Consider the following 22,917-nt stretch of genomic DNA (forward strand, 5'->3'; position numbering starts at 1 on the left):
GGATAGATAGATAGATAGATAGATAGATAGATAGATAGATAGATGATAGATAGATAGATAGACAGACAGATATTTGTTTTAGATAATTGTCAGCATTGTCCTTCTTTTTAGTTTAACACCTATTTAGATTCTGGGGTCTACATATATTATGCATTTATCAATTACAAAGCATTTCTCAATGCCTTACACTTTTCCATGCACATGCCCACATATGCCCAATGTGCTCTCTGTTCCCCTGCATTTTCTCCAATTGGCACTGTTCCCTTCCCTCCCTGGCCTGCTCATTAACTTTTGTTTCAAGTGGAGAGGCTTCTCTGCAGGTCAGTTTATCAAGTTTCACAGGCACAGATCACAGCTGCTGGGCAAGTTAGCGTATACCTAGAGATGGACTTCACAGGTGACTTATCTTCACTGGAAGATTTAATCAAAAGTGGGTGAATTGGGGAAACTTGAAGTTGACGGCAAGCCAGCACTTGCTGATGGAGGTGGTCATTGCTTGATGGTGTAGGTTTCACTGTGTTTCTATGGTTTCCTGCTTTTCATAACTAAAAACCTTTCAGGGCATTCTCCATCATAGCTTGTTAAATTAGTTAGATCTAGGGTCATTTTCACAGAGGAACCCCCCCCCCCAAAGATCTGCACTGTATAGATCTGCATTGACTAATTATAGTCAAAGTGGTGCCCCTACCAATTAGAGTAGACAATACTGAGCCAGATGGACCAGTGGCATATTCCTGTGGTCCCATGTCTTAAATTTTCTGGTAACTCTCACACCCACCTTGGTTGTTATGAAATTAATGATGGTGAGGGTTTTTTCCGGTTGTTGTTTTTTTTTGTACATTTTGTACTTGTACGTTTCGGCTCCCAAACAATCGAAACCAGGAAATGAGTGTTCCGGCTTTCCAACATTTTTTGGGAAGCTGAACATCCAATGCGGCTTCCGCTGTTGTCTCCAGTGCGCCTGCACAATCAGAGGCCAATCGGAAGCCGCACCTTGGTTTCCAAACGTTTTGGAAGTCAAACAGACTTCCGGAACACATTCCATTTGAAAACCAAGGTACGACTGTACTTGAAATATTCTCTTCCACATGTACTCTCTCTCTCTCTCTCTCTCTCTCTCTCTCTCTCTCTCTCTCTCTCTCTCCAAATATTTTATTATGGAACATAACTAAATATCAAGATACTCCAGGACTATCCTTTCAGAAGGGAGAACAGCATGCAGATTTGCTATAGCCTGTCACAAGGGTGATATTCCTAGGGCACAAGAAAGAGTCGTGCAATACAGCATTATTTCTTTACTTAATTTGTTAGTTGGTTTATCTTGCCCAGGGCAACCCAAAGTGACTTACAACCAAACAACCAGACCCACAAAGATACATTAAATTCAAGAGGAAAGAGAAATACACCCACTTCTAAAAGGCCACAGATAGTTAAAGGAGGTTTTTGCCAGGCACCTAAAGCTATGTAATTGAAGGCACCAGGTGGGCCTCCCTAGTGAGAGAGTTCCGCAAGTGGGGAGCCACCACAGAAAAGGCCTGTTCTTGTATTGCCACCCTCCAGACCTCTCACAGAGGAGGCACATGAAAAAGGGCCTCAGTTTATGAGTGCAGGGTCTGGGTCGGTTCAAATGGAGAGAGGCAGCCCTTGAAGTATTTCGGTCCTGAGCGCTTTAAGGCTTTATAGGTCAAAACCAGCACTTTGACTTTGGCCCAGAAACTAATTGGCATCTAGTGTGGTCAGGCCAGGATTGGTGTCATATGCTCAAACTGTCTTGTCCGGGTGAGCAACCTGGCCACTGAATTCTGCACCAGCTGAAGTTTCCAAGCAGTCTTCAGAGGCAGCCCCACATGCATGCAGTCATTCCTTCATATTTAGCACCTGTCCCCACATCTTAGCTACTTTTACATTTATGGTTGCTTAGGCTATCACAAAAATGTAACTAAAGATCAAGCAAAGAGTTGAAAGTCAAAACCCCAAATCCATGCAGGAAAATCAGTGTTGTCCAATAGCTGAAATTTTAGTGGGGGTGGAAAATGAGGGAGTCCTGCTCATCAGTTTATCACCCTTCTCAGCCAACACACATGCCAGAATCAAGAAAGAAGCATCCAAGGTTTTCCAAACTATTCATTTTTTCCACGCATGGGCCTGGTTTGGGGTCATGTTCATCTAGTATCGAACATGCTAGCTAATCCGGTGCTGTAAGGACGTTCAATGGTTGCTCATGAGAAATCAGCCGAACGCAGAACTTCTAAAAACTAAGTTCTTTATTGTGCAGATATTTAAAGAGAACAAAAGTTCAAATGTCCATCTCATCCCTCTGCAGAGTCCGGGAATGAACCCTTCCGGTTCTTTGTCCAGCAAAAAAGGTGCGGGATCCTGAACCCCCGCCTCCCCCTTCCACGTCTTTCCTGTCTGCGAACTCGGGGCGCGGGAAACTGTCCCTGTTCCCCGCTTCCCCCTTGGTGCTCAGGCTCTGCGATCTCTTCACAGCCCCTGCGCAGACTTCCTGCCTCTAACTCCCCCTCCCCACTGGAGGAATGGTCGCTGCCTCCTGAGGAGGGGGACGACGAACTGGTGAACAAAGGGGGTGGTTCCCTGTACTGCAAGCTCTCCTGGGATGCTACCTGTCGTGGGGAGGGGGGTTTCCTGACAGGTGCCCTCCAGTTGTTGTTCATAGAACTGTAGATTTGCAAGGGACTCCAATGGGTTTCTAGTCCAACCTCCTGAAATGCAGGTATCACGGCTAAAGAATCCCCATCCGGTGGCCATCCAACCTCTGTTTAAAGACCTACAGTGGTGGAGAGTCTGCCACCTTCCGAGGTAGCGCCTTCCACTGTGGAACATCTCTTACTGTCAGCAACAACTCGTTGACCATGCTGACTGGAGCTGGTGAGAGTAAATAGGTTTGCCTTGACTCAGCTCCCTGTTTTTAACCATCCATTTTCTATGCCCCCACTGCCCAGCACATGGGTCATCAAACATAGCAAAACTAAACTGGAGGTATGAAATTATTTGTGTAGTTCTGCAGATTCTCACCCATCCAGTTGTGACCCTAAATGTCTGGCAGGCCTGGGGGTGATCAAAATGGGAATTATCAACAAATGTCTTAGGTTAGTTCAGATCAGGAGTAGGGAAATTATCTCTCCCTACAACCCCCCAAAGCAGTCATAGTTCAAGGCTGCAACGTTATGCCCTTTATTGCCTAGTCCTGGCATAGACCCATGACCTCCTTTCCCACAGAAGAAACAACAACAATATTAGAAGTAGACAGTTTAACACAAATGTGCATACTGCCCCCACCAGATTTCCTTTCTACACAGTGTATTGGGACAAATCTTCCATATTGAGGTAGTTAAAGTTATCATATAGCTCCTTATTATAGTGCTACAGAGCAGAAGGTTGTCAGGGGAAATTTCCTCTGATTGATTGTCCTTGTTCATTGCCAATGAGACAGGCTTGTTGAATAGGGTCTGGGGAAAAGAGATATACTGCTTAGACTTCATAATTACTAGACCAAAGATTTTCTCCCTCCCTCCTCCACCCACCCCCTGGAGTCACAGGCATTTTCAGAGTGGTTGAAGCAATATACCTCTCCAGCCATTGGAAGAGAAAAAAAAATATGTTGTTAATGTAATGATCCCTTGGATAACAGCGCAAGGACATTTAGGTGAAATGTTGGTACATTCTGTTCTATCGCATAGTCACCTTTAATCTCTGTTTAAGACTTCAGATGCTTTCCAGCCCTAGATAGTATCTGGCAACAGATGCCATGGAGGAGATAGGAGGAAAGCAAGTCTAGGATGATCTGCAAGTTAAATTGATAGGCAGCCGAAAGACAATGTTCTTTTCATTTCTTGTGTTTTGCTTGGGCACGTATTCGCATTTGAACACTGGATCCGCAAAGCTGTTGTGCTGAAGCTGTAGTTAATCCAAAAGACTTTTCCTTTGGACTGCTTGGAGTGTGCTTATTCCAAGTGTTTCTATATAAAGTTGTGTTCCTGGTCATAGGAAGAGAACACGTCTCCCTCAGTTTTTGGCTCGCTTCTTTCGTTAAAAGCGGAGGATACGGTCATGAAAATGAAATGAAACCAACCCAGTTTTTAAATAGATATAGTCAAGGGGGGGGGATGATAGAATCAAACAATTCTACCAAAACTTGAACTGCTCTTAATAGGTTAGTTGGTAAAAATTAAAATAAATAATAAATAATAGGTTGGTTAGTTGGTGTGACTGCTGGATATTGTAATGTGTGGTATTGCAATGTGCTGCTCTAGCAATTCCCGTTGAAATCGATGTGATCTGTAAAGATGAGCAAAGCTACGTAAATACTTAGACTCATGAAATTATGAGAGTATAAAGAACCCAAAGGTATTTTTAAAGCTATTAAAGTTACATACTCCCACCCCACCCGTACTCGTAAATTTCATAGAAAATAACCCAATGTGTTTCATTTATTTTATTTATTCATGTGTTACGCTTGTATCCTCCCTCACCTCCAGGGAGCTCCAAGTGGCGTTGATGGTTTTCCTTTCCGTCACACCAAGCCTATTAAGATTGGTTAAGCTAAGAGACAGTGACTGGCTCATGGTCTTCCCAATTCTAGTCTAGAACTATAATCGTTAAGCCATACATCTTATATTTTCTTCCTGGTTAGGTATACAAGACAGGACACATAGTCATAACACAGATCTCAGCGCTATAAAACCGCCAGCAGTTAACGCAGATTATCAACCACAAAAGCAAATTTAAAAATATTAAATAATAAAATACTATTTAAATGTTATATACCAAAAACTTTTCCAAGAACACTGGCCCACCAGAGCTCTGGGACTTGTGCATACGGAACAAAATAATACTAGACGAATTTATATTCCTGTTCTGCAGATGAATTTCTGTTCTGGGAGTATTTTAATAAATAGTCCTGGGGAATCAAATGGAGTGGCTTAGTATTCAGGATGCATTCATTTCCTACATTGTATGTATTAAACTCAAATGTCAATTGCATATTATGATTTCTGAGGGAAATCGGGACCCATCTACCTTACAATTTCATACGGTGCTTGTTACTACGGTTATTAAATACTTATTTCTAAGGTTATATTATCCTAAGTTCCTTTATGCAGAAACAGCCCTTAACTGCTTCAATAGCTTTCAACAGCCGGTTTTGTGAGAATAATTCCACCATATTTCCTCACCCACCTCCTCTTAATTCTTTTAAGTTAATATATAGATGGCATTTAACACTTGTAAGACTCAGTTATATACAGTAGATGAAGTACCCTCTTTGGCATGCTGAACAGGGTGCAAGGTAATTGGCACAACTTTTCATATGTGATGGACATGTGAATTAGTGCAACCATTTTGGGAAAGGATGCTTACAGAAATAAGCAGAATCAGGAACCAAGATGTAATCTATGCCTAGGTTTATTAACAACCTTCAAAGATAGCCAACATAAATTATTAGACAAATTATTAGCCACTTTTCTTTTGGTAGCAGCACAATTACCTATAGCAAAAAACAAAAGGATGTGGTTGCCTGTGTATCACAAGATGGAAACAGAACGTATGGGCAGTTGCTTTATCTGAGAAACTAACTAAGAGATTTTATGCCTTGAATGACATATCCGATACGGATGATTTTGTTGAAATATGGCACCCCTTTATAAAATACTCAAATGGATGTCCCCACCAACTACACATATAGATTTATGGGACAATTTGACACATTAGTCTTCTGTTTTTTTGGGGGGGGTGGAAAGGGGCTAAATCAATTGTATAGTTAATGCTTATCTTTTCCTTGAAAATTAATACACTATTTATAAAATCAAAAATCAAAGAAAAGCGATAAATGTTGTTGTTGTTCAGTCGTTCAGTCGTGTCCGACTCTTCGTGACCCCATGGACCAGAGCACGCCAGGCACGCCTATCCTTCACTGCCTCTCGCAGTTTGGCCAAACTCATGCCAGTCGCTTCGAGAACACTGTCCAACCATCTCATCCTTTGTCGTCCCCTTCTCCTTGTGCCCTCCATCTTTCCCAATATCAGGGTCTTTTCGATAAATAGATCGATAAATAGATCGGCTTTATTTTAAATATCACCTAAAATTATTGAAATGTGCCAGAGCTAACATGGTTTGGTATCTGGGCGTAGGGTTCTGGTATGAATTACAAACTCTTGCCTTTTTAATTCACAGAAACAGCAACAAAATACTGTGACAAGACTGGAACCTGGTTTCGGCATCCTGAAAGTAATCGAACCTGGTCCAACTACACACGGTGCAATTCCTTCACAAATGAAAAGCGTAAGGTAGGCGTCTAAAGTTTGATGCAATGACTGCCACTATCCAAATTTGACTTCTACACATTTGCTGCATACGATTTAGGATGCAATATAAAAGAGTGGTAGCCCCTTCCCTATATGCTTCAGGGACACATTCTACGCACTAGGTAGCTATTGTTTAAAATTAAAGCGGGTACTTAACTATGGGTGCCAAGGGCAAATCCCTGTAGTATCCAGGCAAAGAGTGTCTTGAGCAAGCCCACTCTATTTTTCTCAGCTTTGGAATATGCCGGGTGTGGGGAGGGGGGTTGTTTTGTAATGTAGCCCATTTCTCAACTTTGCCATCCATACGATAGGAGATGATAAATTTACACTCCTGGATTTGATCACAATAGTCTCTTGTCACATTGGCACTGATGCTGCACATTTTCCTGCAAATTAAAACAACGTTGTTTACCAAAGCAACATGGCCATACAGGTCCGTGCTGCCATTTTGCAACTGAAGATCAAATTGCTTATCTGATTTATTTCGGCTGTTGAGTGGACCAGTTGAGCAGATAGCCCACAACAGGGGCCCACTGTGCCTCTTGCCATTGGGAGCTGCCTGGATCACCTGCTGATTAATCCAACCCTGCTGATAACATTGTAGTTATTATAAGGTATGAAAAAGCTGGCAATGGCAGTAGATAGAGCAGAATTTTGCCAAAGGGCTACGAGCTTCCACCACTGAGCACCACTTCATGTGGGAGGAAGCACCAAGGCCATCAGCATGTGCTAGACAAGTCTACCTGCTCAGTAGCCATGTATCTACATAGTGCTGTGTTGCGGTAGCAGCTCCAGGATCTCTGCCACCACTCCAAAATGGCACTCAGCAGTGGAAGCTTGTTGCCCATCACTGGATAGGGAATAATCCTTCCCGTGTCCCCCTTTTTTTACCATTCTGTAGGCTGCTGTTGGTTAGAGGGCTTTTCCATTTTGTTTGTGACGTTTAGACCCAGCTGTGGCCTAATACTCAGTACATAATTCTGTGGAAAAGTCTAATTAGATTGATAAATATGGCTTTTAATATTCTAATGAAATCTGTGTCCCTTTGTAAGAAGAAGTAATGCTATTCTATTCTTGGCGAGAAGTCTGGCAATCATTTATCCTAAATGCAGAGACAAATAAAATAGAAATGATGTGCAGTAGAGCATCAAAATATTCCAGGCATCTGAAACCAAGTGCAGTTTATCGGGGGGAGGGAGGAGAGAGAGAGATCCCTTTGTAGAAAAAAAAATTCTGTTTCCTCTGTGGTTTTTTATTATTTTGTTTCAATTAGAGTGGCTGAAACAAATTCTTCCAGCTTCAACATGGTTATATGAAGAATGAAGTCCCAGTCGTTGTCAGGCATCTTTTCCTTCCCTCAGTAGTAACTTGAGAGAAGCAGGAAGCATTTTCCTCAGTTCACTTGGCTTCATGATAAGCCACATCTTCCTTCAAAAGTGTACCATGCTTATAGTTATTAGTACTGTAAGACCATAATGGGCTCTTGAGCTCTTGAGCGGTGGATTCAGGAACACGAAGAGGCAAAAACCATGCAGGGTTCAACAGTATTTATTTTGAGTTGCATATGCAAAGCAAAAGGCACAATCCAAAAGTTGGACTGAGCACTGAGAGACTGGCGCGTACTCCTTATAAAGACAATACAGAAACCGAAAATAGAAACCGAAAATTGGCTCAAGGTTCACATGTTCCCTAGGAGGGTAACCTCCCTAGCCTCCCCAGTCTGGGAATGTGTACCTGGCGAGCTTTGAATGTACTTGGCAGGCTTCCCAGAAATATAGCAACATCACCTAGCTTGTCAGCACACAGATCCGCTATTGTATGCTGAAAGCTGTATCTATCTATAGGACATGTGTCTGCCTAAACAATATCAAAGCATAACTTTAATTAACCGGCAATAATACTTGTTGCATTAGATAGGAAATACAAAAGCATAAATCAATAATACCCATGCAGGGGGATGAGTCTACTAACTAGGAAATACCTTACATCTTAATGGACTGAATATAATATTAATACAGCAAACAGGAGCCAACTCCAGCTGCATTCCTCCTGTCTGCTCAGAAAGCGCATGCATCCCGTCCAAGGCTGAGAGCCCCCCCTTGCTCACACAACTCAGAGCTGCCCCTCTCCCAAAGACCCATAGGAACAATACACAAATATGCAATCAATACATACCAATACATGTAAGGATACGCAACTCCAACAAGCCTGACGCCTCCAGTATGATCAATCAACAAGACCAGCTCTTAAGCCCATTAAAGGCTAGCCACAATTAATATTAACGGCACATTCCTTAAAAGGGGCTTTCCGTCCCCCTCTCTCGTGATGGTGTTTCTATGGTAACAGCCAAGGTGCTATTTCTGTATTAACAGGCCATTGTTTAATTCCAGATCGTGCACCGTTATCAAAACCTTGAAGCTGCTGGCTAGTTTTGGCTGATTTCCCAGAAATAGTTGAAGAAGCAACATTAGGCACATTCCTTTTCCAAGGTCTCTGCCTCTAAGAGACTGTCTCTCTTAATATTCAGCAATACAGAAAATTAATATTTTAAACAGGTTAGAAAAGCAATTAAGGCATTTATAATCAATATGGGATATTTAGCTATTTGAACTGTCCCCTTCAGTACCATAATATAGGGGTTTATTTTAGTAATATAAAGTTTGTATGTTTTGATCCATTTCCTTCCAAAATGTTAAAGAATTCTGTAACAATTCATGATGGGATAAAGCTCAGAAATGAATATGAAGGGACGTGTTCTTTCTGACATATCACTACATATGGTCTTCAGGGGTGGAGCAAGGGGTGTAATGGGGGCGGTCCGCCCCGTGTGCCACCCCCCGCGACCCCCAAGCCTACGGCAAGCGACGGCCATGACAGCCCATCCAGGCCTCTGGCAAAGCTCTTTTGCTTTGGGAGGCGGGGGAGCCGTTGCCCCGCTGCCCGGTAAAAAGCCTTGCTCTGCGCTGCAGCTTGCTCGCTCACCCGCTCACCCGCTCGGCGCTTTGCTTTGTTCCTTCCTGCTCAGGCTGTGGGCAGATGCAAGGGGTGGGCCAGGGAGGGGCATCAGCGGCCCAAGAGAAGCGTCCCCTCCCACCCCGGCGGCCCCAGCAGCAACCCGCTATGTAGCGTGCATGTGCAGAGTCGCAACCTAGCGATGCATGTGTTGTACATATCAACACTGCACATGCACGCTACATAGCGACTCCCCGCCCCCAGGCGCACCTCGTGTTTGTCGCTCCAGGTGCCCGAGTGGCTTCCTACACCACTGATGGTCTTATAGCTCTTTGACTATGTACTTTTAAATCTTCAACACATGGAAGGACATCAACTTTAGCATTTTTCAAATGAGAATATACATATCTAATATCTATGTCTCAAAGGGATGTCTAAGCAAACAAAAATATTGTCACTTGTTGCTTCTTTTTAAATTTCAGATGGTATTCATCCTTTACTATATGACTATAGTAGGACATGCTTTGTCTATAACCTCCCTGTTGATTTCCTTGGGAATCTTCTTCTATTTCAAGTAAGTATTCTTTTCTTTCTTTTCTTCAATGACTTCTGTTCTTCAACAACAGCAACCAGTCATCCTCAGTTCCATGCAATGCAACAATTCGCTCATTAGCCTACAGTGACTAGAAATAACCTTATTCAAATTCCATTTTGTTCCATCTCACCGAAGGTACAGCACAGTGCCTACTTGAAATTATGCAAAAAAAAAAAAAACACAGACAAATTCTGATGTGCTATTCTGTGTAACTGAAGATTGCCTACTGCTTTCCTTGCCAGAGTAGATCTACATTGCCAACCTGTGCATCTTTATTTATTTATTTATTTATTTATTATAATACTTTTTATTAAATTTTCCAGTTGAACAAATTAAATAAATCCACGGTAAAGGGACCCCTGACCATTAGGTCCAGTCACGGACGACTCTGGGGTTGCGGTGCTAATCTCGCTTTATTGGCCGAGGGAGCCAATAAAGCGAGATGAGGGGCCAGCATAACTAAGCCGCTTCTGGCGAACCAGAGCAGCGCACGGAAACGCCATTTACGTTCCCGCTGGAGCGGTACCTATTTATCTGCTTGCACTTTGACGTGCTTTCGTTGGCAGAAGCTGGGACTGAACAATGGGAGCTCACTCCGTCGCGGGGATTCGAACCGCCGACCTTCTGATCGGCAAGCCCTAGGCTCTGTGGTTTAACCCACAGCGCCACCTGCATGCATGTTTACTTGGAAGTAAATCCCACTGTACTCTGTAGGACTTACTTCCAGGTTACATGTGTCTAACTCAAATCAGTTATCTTACCTGTTGTAAACTGCAGAAGCAGACTGGAGACACAGTGAACCTAGAACTTGCATTCTCCCCCGCTCCCCACACCTCCTTCTCTTGCAAGTCTGGTAGGAGGACTTTGACAGTGTTTCTTTTCAGTTTCTCTGAATCTCAGCTTGTCATGCTGCCTAGACCAGGAATCGTGTTTTATTCCTAACAATGATTAGTTTCAAAATAATCCATTCTGAAATAATTTGTTATGAAGCTTACTGGTTTGGGATGGATTGCGATTCCTTGTTCCAACAGACACAACAAGCCAAGATTCAAGGAAACTGAAATTAAACACTGCCAAAATCCTCCTCCCAGCTGCAAGAGAGGGGAGAGTACATGGTCCCAAAAGTCTCAGTTCTGTTTCACTAAACCATGGTTTTGTGTGACGTACAGATGCAACCGACCATTCCATTCATGCACAACATGGAATGCAGTTATAGTGCTTCAGTTTATTATTCTTAAATAATTCTCTCCTGCTCCAAATGAGGGCTAAATAAAAATGTCTCCTCCAAATTCACTAGCCTATTTGCAGGTATCTAATTTGTGTGGAGCATTTCAGTAATTTGAGGAGGGGAAAATTCACTGCAGTGTTCAGGGGCTACTTACCCATGGTTGCAGGCATGGTGTTTTCTTCTTAATGTTTTCTTAAACAACAAAAACAATATTCTTTTACTGCCTCCACAAACAGCATACAGTCCTAAACATGGGATTTATTTTGATCATTGGGCTAAAAGGTGGCTCGCTGCTTGTCTGCTGAGTTTGCTCCTCTGATGAAGCTTGCTTCATAGTTTGTAAGAATAATAGTCTGGATATTTGTACGTTCCAGACTTGCCTCTGTCCCTCCACCTTCTGGTAAGCAACTGCAATTCACCTGCTCAGGAGCTAGCGTAACATTTCCTCCCACCTGGTGAGCCACTTCCGGTATATTCCTGTTCATGCTTTCTGCAGTCATTACAGAAACAGAAATGAATCATAGAATCATAGAGTTGGAAGAGACCACAAGGGCCATCCACTCCAACCCCCAATGGCCTGAGCATGAATAATAAAGGGCTTGGGTATGTGCCCCAATAGTCTGTTTACAGAAATGGGAAGCAGAGGATAGAATTCAATGGTCATAATGGAAGGAAGTCAGCAGCTTCTATTTAGTGTACTGAATGATCTGCAATCAGGATTGAGCAGCGAGCTGCCAAGTTGGGTGGACAGGGTGGGTACCCCAAGTTAATTAGGCTAGCAACTTCCAATGCAGGTTGTAAAGAACTTCAGAAGGAACTATTCACGCTGGGATGAATGGGCAACAAAATAGCAGATGAAATTCAATGTAAGCAATTCTATCACTTTGTCCACATTCTAGTATACACGTAGGAGCTTTTTTATTTGTTTTTCTACTATCCCAACTACTGATGGCCAGTTCAAACATACAATAGCACTGCTGTTCTCTGTGTCAATGAGTTTAGTGATTTAATGACACAATAATTTGTGATTAGTTCAAGTAAAATTTTGGCTTTGGAGTGTGGAAATCTTGAAAAATAGGTCACTTCCTTGATTATGTTGGCCACAATCAAGCAGGAAATAAGTCTCTCATTCTTGTGGGATCCAAGAAGGAATAAAAACCATGCAGAATATGAATACAAATCTCCCTGACATCCAGGGAAATTCCAGGTTAAAATTCCTTGCTTAGTTGATTACCCATTCCTACGGCATTATGTAATTTCCATCTAAGTGTTCTGAAGAACATCTCCTTATAGAATACCTCATTTGCTGTTTGCAATTTGTATGTACACAAAAATGTCACTTAGTATCAGGGCACCTTTCTGCCTGTAGTGTACAGTTTGAACCTATTGGGCTCAGACAGAAAGCAGGTTTGAGAGGTCCTTTAAGTGTGATTTGGAAAGCATGTGTCTTTAAGCAAAATGTTTGGCTCCCATGGGTTCATTGCCAGCCATGGGTTTCCAACTGCCTGTTGCCAGATTGCATTCTTCAGCGGAAAAAAACTTGCCAGCATGTGCTTGTTAAAAAGTGACATAAGAATCAAAACACTAATTTACAATTTGTGGTGCGTATCTTTCAGGAGCCTCAGCTGTCAAAGGATAACACTGCACAAGAATTTGTTTCTTTCTTACGTTCTTAACTCTGTGTTTACACTCGCCCACCTCATTGCAGTAGTGTCTGATCGAGACCTAGTAAAAAAGGATCCGGTAAGTATTTTTTCCTTTACAATGTTAGGTGGAGAATCTGTTACTAACAGGAGGGTTTTAAACTCTTGGATCTGAAAGCTAAGAGGACAAATGTCTTGCCATCACAAAAACTTCCTTTAAAGTAAGATCCTAGATTATTCTTCAGGGGAAAATTTCATGTTGCAAAGAATGTTGGGCTGGCCCACAAAACAGCCTTGTATCAAATTTATCCGATTCCATAACTCCTCACGGACCCCTAATGTCACTGTAACACCCCTTATGGAGTACATTTTCCTTAAGATTGTCTCCCAGTACATTTCTGGGCACAATTCAAAGTGTTGGTGCTGACCTTTAAAGCCCTAAACGGCCTCAGTCCTGTATACCTGAAGGAGTGTCTCCACCCCCATCGTTCTGCCCGGACACTGAGATCCAGCGCCGAGGGCCTTCTGTCGGTTCCCTCATTGCGAGAAGTGAGGTTACAGGGAACCAGACAGAGGGCCTTCTCGGTAGTGGCGCTGACCCTGTGGAACGCCCTCCCATCAGATGTCAAGGAAATAAGCAGCTATCCTATTTTTAAAAGACAGCCCTGTTTAGGGAAGTTTTTAATATTTAATGCTGTATTGTTTAACACTCGATTGGGAGCTGCCCTGAGTGACTGGGGAAACTCAGCCAGATTGGCAGGGTACAAATAAATTATTATTATTATTATTATTATTATTATTATTATTATTATTAGGATGTGCCCCATGTTGTTGATTGGTGGTGAAATGTACAGGACATGGGTGAGAGACTGATTGCTGTGGTGTTGGCCAATATTCTTATTTGTCTTGCAAAAAGAGCCACATAAGCTGATCATCTGCAGGAATTTTAGTGGTTCAGAAAGGAGAAAGAACACCTTAAATACAACCCAATCCAATGCCTATCTACTTCCACTTAAGTCCCACTCAGTTCATCCTAGGAAACTGTGCATAGGATTGCAGTCTTAGGCTACAATCCTCTATCCATTGGACTTCTGAGTAGATATGTGGTGCCACTATCTATGCCACATACCTGTATGCCTGCTATTATGGCAGTTCGCTACTTAGTGCTCTATGCAGTCATTCCCCTTTGCCGCTTGACACATTCCCTTATAGGATACTTTAGTTTAAGCCAACAAATGTTTGTACATCTTTGTCAATTCATTGCATAGGCCAGTGATTCATATTAAATTCACTAGAGGTCCATTTGTATCTCTGCATGTATTAAGCTACAGAAAATGTTATGTTTTAGGAGACATTTTCCTCCATTGAGAATTCTCTAAAAGTAGCTAGCATTTATTTCCCAGTACCATATTTCCACTTTTATGCAAATAGTTGGATCCAACCGGTACTTTTGATATTTGAAGATAAATATGCAAGGTAAAAATGAAGATATGCAAGGTAAAATGTGGTTTCGTTGTGAGAGTCTTTTGTAAATTGCTTGAAGAGCCTCTTGGGGCTGCAAAGTGGGGTGTAAATATTCTAAATAAAGATAATACTGTCAGGCTTCTGGCAGTAAATGGCACTTTAGGAAGGCAATTATTTCTGGATATATGTAAAAAATAATAATTCTAAAACACCTTCTCCAGATGACCTATTTATTAGCATTGATCCTGCTTTACTTGCTCGGAGTTTACACAGCAGTTCAATTGCTTCCAGTATTTATTGAGCATTCATCTCCATTTACTTTTGGGGTGTTTATAGGTCTTCCTATCAATCCCTGGCATCTCCAGTTAAAAGGACCAGGTAGTGGGTGGTGTGGATCCTCTTTGTCATGACAGCCAGCCAGTGGGCCAGATCTTTAACTCTCCCACCCTCTTGTGAGTGAAGTTTGACAGGTTGGTGAGGCCACCCTCCTGCCTATTAGCTGATGCCATTATGACATGGTTGTTGAGGCTTGCAAAGTGCTGTACAAGGGAGCTGGCACAGGGCTTTGCATCTGCTGTCAATCAGCACCTCATAGAATCATGCAATTGCAGAGTTGGAAGGGACCCCAAGGTCCCCTGCAACCCCCTGCAGTTCAGCAGTCTCTACTAAAGCATCCATGACAGGTGGTCATCCAACCTCTGCTTAAAAACTGTCAAGGAAGGAGAGTCCACCACCTCTTTTGGGAGTCAATTGCACTGTCAAACAGCTCTTACTGTCAGAAAGTTATTGATGTTTAATCAGAATCTGCTTTCTTGTAACTTGAATCCATTGGTTTGGGTTCTACCCTCTGGAGCAGGAGAAAACAAGCTTGCTCCATCCTCCATGTGACAGCCCTTTAGATATTTGAAGATGGCTATCGTATCTCAGCCCACTCTCCCCTTTACTAGGCTAACCATACCCAATTCCCTCAAACATTCCTCATAAGGCTGGGTTTCCAGACCCTTTATCATCCCACATTTGATATCACATAGGGCAGGTGGAGGCCTAGCAGGCCTCATGAGACCCATATGCTAGAGGTTCTCCACCACTGCCCCAGAGGGCAACTGCTAGTCAGAGTAGACAGTACTGGGCTAGATGGAGTAATAGTCTGACTAGGTATATTATGTAGCTTCCTGGGTTTCTAGCTTTGTTTGTTTGTTCTTTTTTCCATATTTTATTTATTTGATTTTCTGATAACATTCCACATCAAAAAGCATCAACAAAAATGATACAACAAAGAAAAATATTTCCTTTCAAAGATTTTAAATAATCGGCAAAAAAAAAATCAGAAAACATTTATTGACTTCTTCTCCTCTCCTTGCATGGTTCCTTTTAGCCCCTCTTTTCCTCATGTTTTCTTAGTGCACCTCTTCTATCGTGACCACTTTTATATACTTTATTTATGTCTTGCTCTGCTGAAAAAGTTACCATTCTGCTAGGTAAATTGTTTGCTTATAGTACTTTTCCGTATATTCTGTAAATAGTATCCAGCCTTCTTTATATCTTACATTGTTTTGATTTCTTATTCTAGTGGCCATCCCTGCTAACTCTGCACATTCTAACAGTTTAATATGCCAGTCTTCTTTTCTTGGCACTTTATCTGTTTTCCATTTTTGTGCTAATAATATGCAGCCTGCCATTGTAGCATATAGAAACACATTTATTTCTCTTTTGGAAACTTCTGTAGTTATTAACACCAACAGTAGTGCTACTGAGTTTTTAACAAAAGAGTAATAATAATTTTCCCAATAATTTTTAATTATGCTACATGACCACCACATGTGTAGAAGGTTCCTGCTGCTGTTTACACTTCTAACAGTTACCTTTTATTGATTTTGACATTTTTGCTCATCTGTTGGGCGTCAGATGCCACCTATGCTGCATCTTCATAAACTTTTCTCTTAACGTATAGCATGCCGTAAATCTTATATTTACTTTCCACAGTTGTTTCGATAGTATAAAATCTATACATTTTTGATAATATTTTGGCCTTGGATCTTAATATCTTCAAACTGTGAGGTCTTTCCAGCAAAACTGTATATTTTGTCTAACTTTAATTTTGCGCTTAACTGGTAATAACCAATCTGTCATTTGGTCCTTTATCTCTTCATATTCTTTCAGTTTGTATTCCTCCCCAATGGGATTTAGAAGATCTCTATATGTACTCCAGTTTGTTTCTGTGTTAATTTTTTTCCTTGAGAGGAATTCTGTCGGTGATAACCACAGCAGTGTTTTTCTTTCTAATAGGTTTTTATATTTTCCCCAAACCATATATATAATTGCCTTTCCATACCATTTAGGCACGCATGCCATCAAATTTTAAATCATGCCATCCAAATAAAATTTAATCATCAATTTAAAATTTAAGACATAGCTTTGTTAATCCACAAAGAAGAGCCTAAAGCTCACAGCATGTTATAAATTTCAGGCAAATATGATGGATTGCATCATTTCTCTGTTCCCACCCCTGCCAAAGAAGAGCAGTAATACATTGGTCAATTGATAAACGTTACCTTGGGTGAGCTTTAGACAGTCTTTCAGCCCAACCTACTTCACAGGGTTGTTGTGAGGATAAAATGGGTAGCGGGAGAAACATGTACACCACTTTGAGCTCCTTAGAGGAAAGAAATTGAAATGTAAGAAATTAAAACAACGATAGGAACGGCAGGTAGACATTGATAACAAATGAGCTAATCATTACAATTAGTATGTCATTGTAGCTCAATTCTAATGGAGTTTTTTTGTACAAAGAGGTGAGAATGAGAGGACAGAGAGAAAGCACTGCAGTTTGTCATGTTAGAGTGCAAAGAAAAATTCCTGTGTACTTTATGGAACAAAAGACAAAATTGATTTTTCTCTATTACCTGAGGGTGCAGCTGAAATGAGTACACAGAAAATAAAGGGAAAGGACAGTGCTGTACAGACAGAACTGTATCCTTCGTTTTTGTTTGTTTTTACTAGGTAAATGTTCACTTTTTCCAATTGAAATTCAGCAGGAAACATTTGTTACACTGCCTCACAATGCCTTCGAGAACGGTTTAAAAAAAAAAAAAAACCTTTTCTCATAGCAAGGCTGAATCCTAGGCCCTTGAAAATAAACTGGAGATCTCAGTCTGAACTGCGTTTTTACTTCAGTGATTTAAAAACACTGTGGTGTTCTCCCTCCCCACCACCGACCCAACCCTGGATGTAGCTGAAGCCAAAACATCTTGCAAGGAGCTTGTTGCAATTCCTAAAGGGAAGCCAGGTCCACTTCAAATACCTGAATAATTCAGGTGTAAATTTCTGACATAGTGCTGACCTGCAGTCTATTGGCAGACACCTTCAGCAGACAGGGCTGAGATGTGACCTTACTCTATCTTGAGAAATAGACAGGCATCTATAATAGATCACGGTTTACCTAGATTTTCCTCAGAGAAAGATAAAAAGAAGTTAAATGTAATTGAAACGGATAGCATTTGTTGAAGGTTTTCAGACCTAGCTAGCCACAGCTAAATCCTACCATGACCAGTGGAACAAATATGTACCAGTTTGGATATCCTGATCAGTGGAAGAGGTCTTGTTGGTAGTGCCACAGCCCTCAGAGAGTGGGAAGTGCCGACCAATATCGTATGAATAAGATCGTTTCATACGTCCTCATAGAAACAGCATCGTAAGAGCACGTGTTCAGTGGTCTCTGCTTCTCCGGATTTACACGGACATAGTCTGTTGCCCAATGGGACCCGTCTAAACTTCCCTTGCAGATTGGCGGATGGCAGAATGTGATTTCGGGCCAAGGTAAACGCTCTTCTATGAGATGGTATCTCGAGCTGAGTTAGATACCTAGCTGGGAGAGACAAATATCTCCGTCCGTCCGCAGTTAGAAAAAAAGGAACATTGCTTAAATCATTTTGTCTCTCAGTATCTATTATCCTCTGCTTGACACTATTCTTTGCTAAATTGTAACCACACATCTTAAAAAGCAGAGACATCACCTTGCCGACAAAGGTCCGTATAGTTAAAGCTATGGTTTTCCCATTAGTAATGTACGGAAGTGAGAGCTGGACCATAAAGACTGATCGCCGAAGAATTTAGTTGCATCTGTTATGTACCTTTTTTAAAATAGTTGAATGGTTTGTTGACTATTCTTTTTTTATGGGATCTTAGTTTATGTAACCTGCCCAGCAGCCTTAGGGTGAAGGACGGTTAAGAAATGCCATAAGAAAATAAAGTTAGTCCTGACTAGTTTAAGTAACGTTGTTTTCCATTGGACACAACTGGCGTTGCCTGGATCAGAGCCTTTTTCTTACTATTATTTTTACACATACCTTCTGCTCATATTCATTTGTTTGATGAGCTTCATACAGATATATTTCCATCCTGCTCTTCAAAGTCCCCAAGTCGGAAAAGATATCCAGCCATGTTTTTCTCAGCAAAAGCATTCTCTTGTCTCTGTGGCACGTCAGATAAGCTGAGCTAACCCTTATCACTCTCCCACTGCTTCTGAGAGCTATTTTGATACGTCCCCATTTGCAGTAAAGTGACTCCAGCTGAGAATTTAGGTTCAGCCAGAGAGCGGGAATTGGGGGGGGGGGGGATTCCCACAAGACTTTCTGCTAATTATATCTACCCTTCTGCTATGCGGTCTCTGTTGTCGCATCCTCTCTACAAAGGGAATTGCATTAATTAACTGCTCTTATCGCTCTTAACTGGAGGGAAGTTTTTCAACTTCTTTATCTAATCTGACACACCATTCTTTTTATTTTGTAATTCTGAGTTTGCCGGTGGACAGACTGAACACTCTTCCATCCTTGTTGTAATATTTCTGCTAAATATAAAAAACGTTGCCCCTTCCAATTTTTTTAATTAGATAAAACATACCAGATCACTTGAGACTTCTATCACATTAAAAACATCTTCTAAAATGTTTGTCACCTTGGCAGTTCCATTCTGAGTCTTTGGCATGAGTGGGAGACCATGTAGCCTTCCAGATGTTGTTGGGTTCCAGTTCCAGCCGCCATGGCCAGTGGTCAGAGATGATGGGAGTTGTAGTCCTGTAACAAATGAAAGGCCATAGGTTCCCCACACCTGTTCTACTGCAATGCTGTCCAAATGAGACTTTACTAGGCTTTTTAGAACATTGCTAATAATATTACCCAAATCTTGGAAACTATCTTGATAATTCTCTGGTTCAACTTCCACCTCCTTTTGATATTACTTGCAGATTTAATACACACTACACCCTAGCTCAGAATAACATGAGCTATACTAGAACCAACCTAAAAGTGTCTAGAAGACTGCTGAAATTGAAATAATTTCAATTTGCTTTTTCTAATTGATTTATTTGCCCTTTATTTCAGTGCAAGGGTTAAGCATATATTGGGGTTGTTTTGGGTTACAGTTTGCAAAGAAAAGCAACTAAAAAGTGTGATATAATGAACGATGATGATGATGATGATGATGATCAAATCTCTTGAGTAGCATTAAAAAGGAAATATTAAACAATCCCTCAGAGTGAAATTAGAAAAAGTGTAATATTTTTATATTTTATATTCTTTTGTAAAGTGCCACGCTGAGTCTTTTAGCACGACAGGCCATTTTTTGAATCCATATAGGATTGGTAATGAGGCATGACTCAGCAGGAATATGCTGTTCCACAAAAGGTTTCTGCCAGTGGGTAGCTGGTTGCAACCCTCACCTCTTGTGGATGACATCTGCCTGGCCGTACAGGAATCCAGGGGTTGGGAACTTAACTTCTCCTCTGGGCAAAGAATCAGACTGATAAAACTGCAAACATTGTTAGATTTTCTACTCCTACTTTCTCCTCATTCCTCTTCACTTTGTTTTCTCTTCCTCTTGGTTCAATCTTCATACTGCCATAGCTTGTGGTAGTGAGGAGCTCTCAGATTCATTGCTCCAGCTTAGGTTGGTACCCGGCTATGCCTCTACTTGGGTGTGGATAAAAAGTCTTCAGTGGTCTTGTGTTCCAATAAACCCACAAACTGCTATAATGCATTTTACATGGAACTGCCTTTGGAACGGTTCAGAAACTGCAGCTGTGGCAGAGTACTGTGGTCAGAAGGCTAAGAAGGATGAGAAAGTCTGAGCGTCCACCTGCATTGGCTTCTGTTCAGTCTCTGGGCCCAATTCAAAGTGCTGGTTTTAACTGATAGGCCTTACATGGCTCAAGACCCCAATACCTCTCTTCCTGTATGACCCTGTATGGTCCTAATGTCATCTTCAAGTTCACCCACAGGTAGAAGTAATCTACATGTTCAATTTTGAAACTTGATGTACTCTGTGCTATTTAATACTATTTGATATTGCCAGCTGAAGAAGGCATCCATGCCGAAACGGGGCCCTGTCCTGGTCTCCCTGGTTTACACCTGACACGCATTGGAGAAGCCCTGACAGCCATCTCTAAAAGACTTTAAAGAAAACTTTCATATGAAACTATTGTTGTTTAAGACTGTAATTCTTTACAGAATTGATAATACGTTTGGAATTACTTATGAGTAAATGCATGTTTTTTTGTTAAAACTTTGGCCAGAGTTCTTATTTGTATGCTAAGGGAACATAGCCTTCTGGAATCTCATCCAGTTTTGAACATTCACCCAAAAATAATAGTGGAGACTGAATCTCTTGGGGGGGGGGAAAATTCCTTCCAGTAGCACCTTAGAGACCAACTAAGTTTGTTCTTGGTATGAGCTTTCGTGTGTATGCACACTTCTTCAAGAAGTGATTGCATAGGCATGTACTATTCTGATTTGGCCTGTAGCTTTTTGGATAATGTTGCGAATGGCTGCAAAGACCCACAACACACTAGTCACATCCATACTATTTATTTAAAGCATATGACGTGTCTCTAAGAATCCTGGGAACTGTAGTTTGTTGATGCTGCTGGGAATTACAGCTCTGTGATGGGTAAACTACAGATCCCAGGATTCTTTGGGGGAAGCCATGTGCTTTAAACATATGGTGTGGATGCGACCATTGGGGGGTGGGAGGTGTTTAACATGGATAAAAAGTAAATGAAATCATCACTCTTGGGAGGAGTCCTCAACTTTCACTTTGCTAACTGAAATAGGTTTTAGTGAACAGCTCAAAATATGAAAACAGGTAATGACATATGAACGGGTAGAATACGTTCTGACAGAAGACTGATTTAAAGCTGCACTGTTGAGCCTTGTGTTATTTTGGAAAAGGTCTGTTGCTTATTTATTAGAATCTATGGACACTTGGAATTTAAGCATGCTGTCATAGAGCGCTGATCTAATAAGCAGAGGGAACTCAGTGATCCAAACCCAACGCAAACTCATTTAAGGCTGAATTATATTGTCTGCGGAAAATCTCCTGATGTCTTATGATCTGAAATCAAATGACAAATGTAATAAAACAATGAGCCATTTTCAATACTAACAGCGGAGCAAATTTTTCAGCAGTTGTCTGTCCATCAACATAGCTCAGTTGCTAGAGCATGAGGCTCTTAATCTCAGGGTCATGGGTTTGAGCCCCACATTGGGCAAAATATTCCTGCATTGCAGGGTGTTGGATTAAGATGACCCTCGTGGTCCCTTCCAACTCCACAGGTCTATGATTCTATGATTTACTAGAACTTTAGCAGAGTTGATTTTTGAGACAGGTCACCAGGAACATGTGAATGTTGAGGGCTTAAATTGTCTCATGTGACAGCTCTTTGCAGCTTACCTGTGATTTCTAGCCTGGTCTAAATACGCAGTAGAATGAAGTGAAATTTCTGGCATAGTAGAATAGTCTGACTGGCTTTTTTGTTGTGGTTGTTATTGTTCTCCCATATAACAAGCTTCATCCAGTTAAGAACTAGCATGACAAGGGAAAAGGTTCTGTCCCAGCTCATTTCCTGCTGCATTAGTTTTCTGATTGTAGAGTGTCTTGTTAGAGTAATGGAGTGTTCTTTAAAAAAAAAAAAGTGATTCTCCATCCATAAATTGAAATGAATACAGTCCATTCTACCACCTTAAAACTTTTCCACTGCATTTCCACCTCTCTCTGCAGCATGTGCAGACAAGTCCCAAGTCCCATTGGAACACAGAAGATCCTTGTAATGTTTATAGACTTAAGTGGATTTGCAGTGAACCAGTGCATCTTGTCATGTTGTTTTTCAGCATACTAGATATGTAAAGAGTGCTGGATTGGCTCTGTGCCAAGCAAAATTCATTCAGGATTCTGCTTTTCCTACTCTTGATTCCTATAAATTTACCACCTTGACACTTCTTCACATACCTAGAGCCACATAATAACATTATACTGCATCCAGTGGTGGTGGTCGGAAGGCATCTAGGACAGGGCTGGCCCAAGACATTTTGGCACTTATGGCGAGCCACAAAATGGTACCTGCCTTCCTGCTAGGGAAGAAGGGTGAGTGAAGATCTACATCAGTAACAAGGGAGAAATAAATATCTACCTTGGGATTTGCTGCCCCTGTGGATCCTGCCACCTGAGGCTGCTGCCCCACCTTGCCTCATGGGTGGGCCACCCCTGATCTAGGAGCACCACTAAGCTAAACTGCCTAGCCCACCATGAAGTCCTGGCTCTGCTCACACCACTCCCTTTTGCTGAATAGCAGTGACGCAGCAGCCACTACATCTCACCCTAAATGCTTATACTGTATGTAATTCAACAACTCACAGGGTTTATAAAGGATGTACAGGGTGA

The 22,917-nt window shown here is 41.5% G+C and overlaps 1 protein-coding gene across 1 annotated transcript in view; it reads left to right on the forward strand.

Annotated features, from left to right (window-relative positions):
* CALCR (calcitonin receptor) overlaps positions 1–22,917 on the forward strand; it is a 67,589-nt gene that overhangs the window by 14,280 nt on the left and 30,392 nt on the right. Inside the window, exons 4-6 of the mRNA XM_033165704.1 lie at positions 6,193–6,305; positions 9,758–9,849; positions 12,715–12,841. Of these exons, the coding sequence (XP_033021595.1) occupies positions 6,193–6,305; positions 9,758–9,849; positions 12,715–12,841 (332 nt within the window). The remainder of the gene's footprint in view (positions 1–6,192; positions 6,306–9,757; positions 9,850–12,714; positions 12,842–22,917) is intronic.

This window comes from Lacerta agilis, chromosome 12 (genome assembly GCF_009819535.1).
Source record: "Lacerta agilis isolate rLacAgi1 chromosome 12, rLacAgi1.pri, whole genome shotgun sequence".
Classification (NCBI taxonomy): Eukaryota; Metazoa; Chordata; class Lepidosauria; order Squamata; family Lacertidae; genus Lacerta; species Lacerta agilis.